At 37.0% G+C, this 9,103-nt stretch overlaps 1 protein-coding gene across 1 annotated transcript in view; it reads left to right on the forward strand.

The window, feature by feature from the left end:
- Positions 1 to 109: 109 nt before the first annotated feature.
- Enkur (enkurin, TRPC channel interacting protein) overlaps positions 110 to 9,103 on the forward strand; it is a 32,514-nt gene continuing 23,520 nt past the window's right edge. Inside the window, exon 1 of the mRNA XM_010619806.1 lies at positions 110 to 657. Within this exon, the coding sequence (XP_010618108.1) occupies positions 584 to 657 (74 nt within the window). The 5' untranslated portion in view covers positions 110 to 583. The remainder of the gene's footprint in view (positions 658 to 9,103) is intronic.

Below are 9,103 nucleotides of genomic sequence, written 5' to 3' on the forward strand. Positions count from 1 at the left end.
CTCGGGCTCCTCCCTTTCTCAGCGCTCAGGGCGCGGGCCTTGCCTTAGCGTCAGCGTGGTCACAGCCCCTCGTAGACCCGCGGGTCGGGATTGGGCCTGCGCCGTGGTGGTGGGGCGCCTGCGCACTGGCCTCCCTTTGGCTGGTAGATCGTCTCTCTCCTAATGTGCAGAGAAAAAAGCAAAATGTTTTAGGGAACGTAATTTCCACCTCTTTATTTCCAAACGTACAGGGGTATCCCTATGAATTTCTCGTCAAGACAAAGTATTGCAGAAAGGATGAGAGGACACCTAGCTGGCCAGGCCGCCATCCACTTTCCCGTCGCCTAGTAACTGTTTCCATAGCAACCGCGCGGTCCGCGACTCCGAGCAATCCAGAAGGAAGAAAAACCGCGTTTTTCTTGAGAGAGACTGCTAAGGAGGAGTCAAAGGGGGATTACACGAAAGAGAGACACCTGAGTTCCTAGACAGGGCAAGGGTGCAAAAAAGAAAGGGGAAACATCAGAGAAAGGGGCAGCGTTACCAGTACTCTACAGTAAGAAAAAGAAGTTGAGGGTTGCAGTTTTTAAGGAGTCATTCGCTGGTCATGGATCCAACGTGCTTGTCTGAGAGCATTTATAACCTCATACCCAGGGACTTGGAGCCTTCCCAGCCTCCTAGGTATGTGGGTAAGCAAAGATTCTCATCCCTTGAAACAGAATCGGGGACTGATAATGATTCTATTTCCAGATTAACTAAGCATATGTATCATAGGATTTTTGAAAATAACACGTTTTGTCTCAATGAAATATAGCCTTAATGAAAACTTCTTAGAAAAGTCATCAAAAAAAAAAATCTAGGTGTTTAGCACTTCACTTTCACACAAAAGCTTTCCAGTGCTGTCATTAGGTTACACTTATCCTGCTATTAACACGTTATGTGGTTTACAACCTAAAGTGAAATATCAAAAGGGAAAATCACAACTGTATTTTCCTCTGTTAGAAGACTTGATGTTTGGTTTCAGGAGTTCAGTGTTGTCCTAACTGTGTTACTGCTTCCTCTCTAAAGGTACAGTACTTTTTCCTTCCCCTCGAGATTATTGTGAAATATAAATTCACATTTGTTTCTGCATCTCCGTTTTTTTGATTGATGAAACGAAGCAGAGGGACTAGATACAGGAATTTTTAGAACTTTTTCAGGTCTAGTGCCTAAATGGGAGAGAGAAAGGTTGCATATCCGGGTAGAGATCCAAAAATATGTAATTGAGTTAAATTTTTTACATAGTTGTTAGGGCTCCTAATAGTTCCCATTCTCAAAAAGATAACCATACACTCCTGTGTATTACTTCTTAGAACTTCATTAAATCTGTGGGGAGGAAAGAAGGTAATTAGTGGAGAAAATCTCTTGCTTCCTAGAACTTAAAACGTTTCCTGCTATTTAACTTTATTTTTTTCCTTATGCTAGTAAGAAACACTTTAAAAGAACACTGGGCTAAAAATCTGGATCCACAGCCAGTTGTTTCAGAGGTCTTAAATGCATTTTGATTTGTTTTCTCACTTGTAAAACTAAGTGAATTAAGTAATCTCTAAGGTCCCTTTCAAATCAAATAGTCGATTACTTTTACTAATAATTGCTTTTGGGAGACATAACAACAACTTCCATTTTCAGCCTAAGTGAGTAGCAGGTTTTAACCAGAGCAATAATTATATTGTATTTACATTGTCTTCTCAAAATCTAGTAGACATTGGAAAAAGGAATGTAAAATAAACTATAGTGTGGTTCATTATATTATTCGTGAACCAACATTTCGTTTAGAGTTCCTGTACATCATAAAATGAAGTTCCTCCTTTTTGTAACACCCTCATACAGCGGTGGCAAACCTACGGCATGGGTGCTTTTCTTTTAAGACAAAAGATGTGAGTTGTTGTTTCTAAACAAAACCTCAGAATTCAGGTTTAATTGCAGTGTTGGCACTTTGCAATAAATAAGTGGGTTTTGGGTTGCAGTTTGGGCACTCGGTCTCTGAAACGTTCACCACTGCGGCATAGGTTTTCTATTCTGTACAATACTGAATTTGAATGTTAAGATGTGTTATTAGATAGCTGTATTGTTCATTCATAAATTTAAAAGTTATACAGCATCTGGGCAATTTTTTATTTAAAAAGTTATAAGAACAATTATAATTTATTTAAATCAATATTGATTAATTTGGTAGATCTTAGCCATTCCTAATCAAAGAATATCCTGAATAATTTCAGTCTGCTGAAAAATGCTGAGAGTTGCTTCATATTAATGTATGGTCGGTCTGCTTTATTATCCGATCTTTTTTGAGACAGGGTCTCATTATGAAGTTTAGGCTGGCCTTGAACTATGTAGCCCAGGCTGGCCTTAGGCATGGCGTTGGTGATCCTCCTGTTTCAGCCTCCTGAGTGCTGGGATCACAGGTGTGCACCACCATGCCCAGCTGATTTGCAGGATTTTCACTGAATCCACCACCCTTCTATGGAGGTTGTAGTTATTTAATATTTCCTATCTTTCTTTTTCCCCTTTTAAGGAAATATTCCAGATATGGTTTAAACAGCCCATGAACCTAATAACTTCTTTCTTTGATACTTGGTGCAATGCTTTTACCCCAGCAGCCTAAGTTTTCATTATTGTTTGGGTAGCCATGTCCCACTTTTGGTTCACAGTGAAATTCCTGTGTATGCTAGGTCTAAGATTGGCCTCTCCCATCTTTAATTATGTAGCTGATTATTTTTTTCTCAGCCCATCGTTAATTTATGGAAATAGTTTTCAATTATGAATTATTCATACACTCTCAGCCATTCTTCCCAGCTATGTGTCATTTGCAAATCTAATGAGTGTCTTTTATATCCACATCTACCACTGAAGGGCAAGTACTTCACACTGCAGGGAGGCTACCAGATACCTCTCCGAAGGCTGACAATACCTTTTCGAGTCTTCAGTTACCCAAAATAGACCCATTAATCATTCAGATTTCCTTAATTTGTCAGTAAGGATTTAATGAGGGGCTTTGCTAGCATCAAGATGAAAATTGTTATGCCAAAAAATATCTCCCAGTGAACCTCAACAAACTTCTTTTTTAACTGATGTTCATTTGTGGTGACTGAGACTCCAAACGGACTTATGCAACCTCTGCCTTGCTACAAACAACGAATTCTTTCTGCAACTCTATGGGAATTGTCACAAGACTTACTGCTATAAAGCTTCCTGTTGTCTCCTTGAAAATGGGAATATTTAATGTCATAAGTGCCACTAGTTCTCTTGAAGTACCTTCCTGATTTTCATTGAGATTAATAATCAGAATTTAGTTTTTGGAGGTTCCTATTCTTCGTGGACTACTTTCCATTTTATTCAGTGCTCATAATATTATACCTGTATGCTCTGAAGTCTTTATAACATTGTTAATGTAAAGTCTAGTTATGTGTCTGACTCTCCTCAGCAATCTGTTCTTGACAAGTGTAAGATGAATAGTAAGATGACAGAGTCATTTTTTTTCCTATTTCTTATCTACTTTGCTGACTGATTGCAGGCAAGAATTCAACTGAGGAAAGCAATAACCCTTTTAGTGAACTTAGATTTAAAGAAAGTCCAGAATATTCTAAAATCATTGTGGTATAATAATATTTTATGCTAAAATTCTCATTGCTGTGATATATAATTTCAGGCAGTTTTATGATTAGTGTTAGGAGATTTTATTCATATTTTTCATCTGACTAAGCAATCCTGCATACTCTCAGAAAGCTCACACTTCCCTTCATCTGTTGCATTACTTTTATCCCAGTGATCTGTTTTCACATGCTTATACATTACATCACACACGCGCGCACACACACACACACACACACACACTTTTACATAGATCTTACAGTTTACATGAAGAAGATTTAAAATCACCAGGAAACACCAGAAGATGTGGTGTATATATATTAGAGACACCTGAAGAATGTAGAAGAGTCCAAGATTTGGGAAGTCACATAGTGGAGGAGATAAGGAAAAATGATAATTTTCCCTTTTAGATGCATTTCATGGATAAGAGGAAGGATATTCACAAACAGGATATTGTCATCAAGGAAAACTGCAGCCAACATGTACATTTACTGGTTTAATATTTGTTCGTTTTGAGTTCCTGCCTCTCATTTAGATTTCTATAGATAATATAGCACACAGTAAGAGATATTAGGGTACAGCCCTGGCATTTCATATATGCTTAAAAATATTGAAAGGGAAATATGCCAACAATATTTCTTAGGATTAGTTGCCAGAGAAATTTTAGATAAACGTATTTTTGTGAATGTTAGGTTTATTTGTTGAATGGTTATTCAGTTGCAGAACAAGGTTTGGTATCTTAAGCAATGCCATACAATATATTGTGGTTGAGGAAAGTAATTTTAGAAATTGAAAAGTATGTGTGTCTGTTATATTAACAATTGCAACACCCTAACTTTTTAGAAAACAAGACTATATCATCTAAAATACAGGTAAAATAAAGGGTTGCATAGTCTTAGTTTTAAAAAATTTAATCAAGACATTTAAAACACTATAATGATAAAAACAAAAATACTCTTAATAATAATAATATGCTCTGTGGATTTACGACATACCAGGTCCTGTTCTACATTTTCCACAATTACCATTGAATTGGTGATTCACAAGGTCCCTGTGAAATAAGTAGTATTGTCCTAGTTTTATGAAAGAGAAAAGTCAGGCCCAGAAAGTTGAGGCAGATAGGAAGGAGGGCTGAAACCAAGATGCTCTGCCAAAAGGCCCACTCACCTTTCACTGGTTTTCACACTGCCTGAATAAGTGAAGCAAACCCAATGAGCACTTTCTGCCTCCTAGCAAGTTTTTTAATCTTCTGATGATTCACTGTGTATCACATTGTTTAGTATTTATGAATGATCATGTTCTAATGCAGTAGGATATTTTGTGATGAAGCTATTAAAGAAAATGTGGAATGGTAATAGAAAAGTCAGGTAATGCTACACATGAGGGTGCATATAAAGAACATGCTTTATGGTGCTGTGCAAATTGGAGCTACTAGAAAGCAGCCAGCTGGCAAAAGCATGATTCTTCCTATAATTCTTTAAAACTCACATATCCTCCAAGTTAATTGTCCATGGACAATAGCAAATAAGTCGCTGAGGAAACTTACACATAGTCTTGGTGTGGAGCCATAAATACACGTCCTCTGAGGTTCATGGATAGAGGAGATGCCATATATAAGGTTATGAATAAAGATTTCAACTTACATTGAATATATGGAGTTTCGTAGGTCAGATATTGCTCTCGTTTTGAACCCATGACCAAATACCATAACACAATCAAAGCAGATTTGTAGATAGGTCATCAGCTATCTGCATCATTTAAGAATTGAGTTTTCTGATATCTAGATCAGCTTTGTCCAATAGAATAGAATGTGAGTTACAGCTATAATTTGAAATTTTCTAATTGTCCCTTTTTAGAAGTATAAAAACTGGTAAAATTAACTTTAAATATTTCATTTAACCCAGTGTGCCTAAAATAGCATGATTTCAACACGAGACACTAGCCACATTTCCAGTGCTGGATATCCACAAGGAATACTGAAAATCAAGGCCCAACAGTAATGCATCACCTTTGTTGTTTTTCTCTATAATTTGGGGTAGGTAGCACTAAGATCATAACTACACTCTATGACATACAACTGAGTTACCAAATGAGTGCCGAGCATAACTTTGAGAACCAAACAGGCTGATGGTAGAATCGGCATCCATTTTTGAACAGTTAATTACTTACTATAGTCATTAAGCTGAATTAGAGACTCTAACTTCAGTGCTTGTAGATGTGTTTATGAACTATGTACATGCAAAAATTTTCTGCAAGAAATAATTAGGGGCCAGGCATGGTGGCACACACCTGCAATCCCAACTACTCTGCCTACTGAGGCAGGAGAGCTGCAATTTAAGACCCTCTCTTAAAATAAAAAGTAAATAAATGAAATTCCTTTTAAAGGGTTGGGGGATGTAGCTCAGTGCTCCCTGGAGTCCATCCCCAGTATAGAAAGAGTGGTGGAGAGAGGTGGGAGATGGAAAAGGGAGAGAGAAGAGAGGATGAAGGGAGGGGAGGGGAGGGAGAGGGGAAGGAGAGGAAAAGAAAGGAAAAAGAGAAGGCAAAAAAGAAAGAATCTGAAGTACTTTAATTTAGCCTAAAATTAAACACACGCAAAAGTTATTACTCCAATACTCATCTCATTCATTAGGGGAAACAGTTTCGACCAAATTCTGTGACACTCTCACAACTTTTGAGTGATATTTGCTCGATGGTTATGATGACATGACATTATATAGTGACTATTGGTATAGTTCTGATTCATTTATTGAAGATGACAATTGTAGTTTGAAAATAAGTTACCTCTAGCCTGCATCTAATAATAAATAAAACATACAGCCAGTTTTCTAATAAAATTACCTCTTAGATATTTGTCAGGCCACACTTCAGAAAACAGAATAAAATGCAGCTATTTAAAAGAGTAAGCTTTGCATACTGACATTAAAAGATATTAAACTCTATTAAGTTTTTTAAATTAAGTTTCAATTCCAACAGAAACAAAGAAAACTAAATTTATTCTGAAAAATTGGGGAAGTAGAACTTAGAATTTTACTCATTTATAAATTTTCATTTTATAATTAGTTCACATACATAAAAATTAGGCATATAGTAAAATTTCTTATCAATGATTGATGTGTGGGCTTTCATTTACACAAAAAAAGTATTTAATTACAGAATTGCAAACTGTTAAGTGGGAATGTATGCACTCTCTTCCACCTCAGAGAAAACTGGATTATTAATCCTGAAACCGTATCTGCCAGCCCAACTTCCCTGGGATTTGTAAGGCACATGTTTGGTTTGAATATTATTTCCTGATGGTATCTAAAGAGCTCACTGAATTCAGACCATTGATTCTCAGCCGTTGAGTTCAAGATTGAGGAATACCCCGCAAAGCAAAAAACAAAAAGTTACATGTTTTTCCAAATAAATTTAATCCACATAATGAAAAAGGCAATACAAACTCCTGCTCAACTCCCACTTCCAACCAAGCATGCGATTTACTTTTTCAGCTAAAACAACTAGAACATTTGAAAAAATATATGAAACAGTAGTTTTTAGACAATAGGTGCACAGAGCACAAACCCTAAAAGAGAAAAGGATGAAGCAAGTCCTATAATTGCCCTAACATAATTCCTGGAAACAATTTCCAGGCCAAAGTCCTGAAGAGGGAATGTAAACTGGGAACAGAAGACTCCCTGAGTTAAGAAAACCAGAATACACAGAACAATGTACCAGAGAGGAGAGGACTGCGGAGAACAATGCAAATCTGCAGGAGGGTGTCCCTGAAAAGCTTTGGCTGATAGCACATGAGAGTAATGAAACTACCAAGGCCAAGGAAATAACCAGCAGAGAGCAACAATGCCAGGTAAAAATCATGCTCTCACCAATCAGAGTGGAGATGCCTCTAACTAAACAAAACAAGCAGAGCTCTCTAAAGTGGCGCTAAGTTGAAACTAGACTAAAGGCTCTTCTGGACTTGTCCTAAAACTTAAAACCAAGCTTTAGAATGACCACACTGTTTCCAGCTATCATAACTGCATTCCAGAATAAAGCAAATGAGAAATATAAAAGAGAAAAAAGTGAAAAATTCAGCAATTGACAATGTAAAATTCAGTGTTTTGTGTCCGATCTAAAATTACTTTCAAGGCATAACCAAGAAGAAAATCAGTCAATATAATCAGACATAGAAATGACATGCATACGAGAGTTAGTGATAAGGACATGTTAGACAGCTATTTAATATCATGTTCAAAAAGTCAGAAGAGGGCATGCTTGAGACAGGGAAAGAGCAGGAGGGAAGGGTCTAAATCTAACTTGTAGGCACAAAGAATACAGTAATATGTCCCAAGTGAACGTAGTGTACGAGATGGGAAACAACAGCTAAGGTACCAAAAAGAAAATATCAATGAATTGAAGGCACAAAAGTAGAACACAAGATGAAACTCAGAGAAGAAAGGACCAGAAATGGAAATGGAGTCCTGGCAAGCTATGGACAACCTTAGCAACCTGACATAAGTGTAACTGGAATCACAGAAGAGGAAGGGAGGCATGGAGAAGCTGAAGGAATCCTTGAATAAGAGTAAAAAATATGTCAAATTTGATGAAGTCTCTACACCCACAGATCCAAGAATCACAATGAACACCAAGCAGAGAAAAAAATAAGATGACTATGCCAAGGGACCTTGTAATTTAAATTTATTCAAAACAGCAAGAGAAAAAAAAAGACTTACACCAGAAGAATAAAAGGACAGAAAACTTACATTAATGGTAAACGGTGGATGCTGGAGATTTTTCAAAGCTCTTTATGAAAAAGGAGATGACACCACTGGGAGACCTGGCTTCACAAATCGAATGAAGAACACTGGAAATGCTGAAGACAGTGCTCAGTATCAAACATTTCTCTCAAAGCCCTAACATAACTGGCTGCATTTTTAAAATGACAATGAGTTAGGGATTCTTGACAGAGGGAAGTAAAACGCAAGACACCACTGGGACAAAGGTGAGGACGGAAACAACATGTTTGTGACATTCTCCTTTGCCCCTTTTCTGTGGTGCTGGGGAGAAACCTAAGGCCTCGGTCGAGCCAAGAAAGTTCTCTACTTCTCAGCTACATCCAGCTCCCTCTCGGTTCTTACCGCAAGTGGTGTACTATCTGTGAAAGTTAAGCACGCACCACGAGTGTAAACCTGAAAAATAAAATTTAAAACTAAGGCAAGGATGAAAAGAGAAACATTAAGCAGTGGGGTATGTAGAAAACAGCAACATGAAAATTTAAATCCTATTAAACATGAATGGTCTAACGTGCCAAATAAAAATGCTTCTTCATTTGATGAAATTTCTATTTCTATATGTTCACAAGGAATGGTCTTTACAAATGAAGACACAGAGAAGGAAAAATATCCAAGAATGCAAAAGATATACTATATATACATCAAAGGATATTGGAGTGGGTATACTAATGTCAGACAGAATAGGTTTTAGAGCATAGAATTTTTTTTTTTTTTTTTTTTTTTTT

Source organism: Fukomys damarensis, unplaced genomic scaffold, assembly GCF_012274545.1.
Source record: "Fukomys damarensis isolate Sample0158 unplaced genomic scaffold, DMR_v1.0_HiC HiC_scaffold_37, whole genome shotgun sequence".
NCBI classification, from domain to species: domain Eukaryota; kingdom Metazoa; phylum Chordata; class Mammalia; order Rodentia; family Bathyergidae; genus Fukomys; species Fukomys damarensis.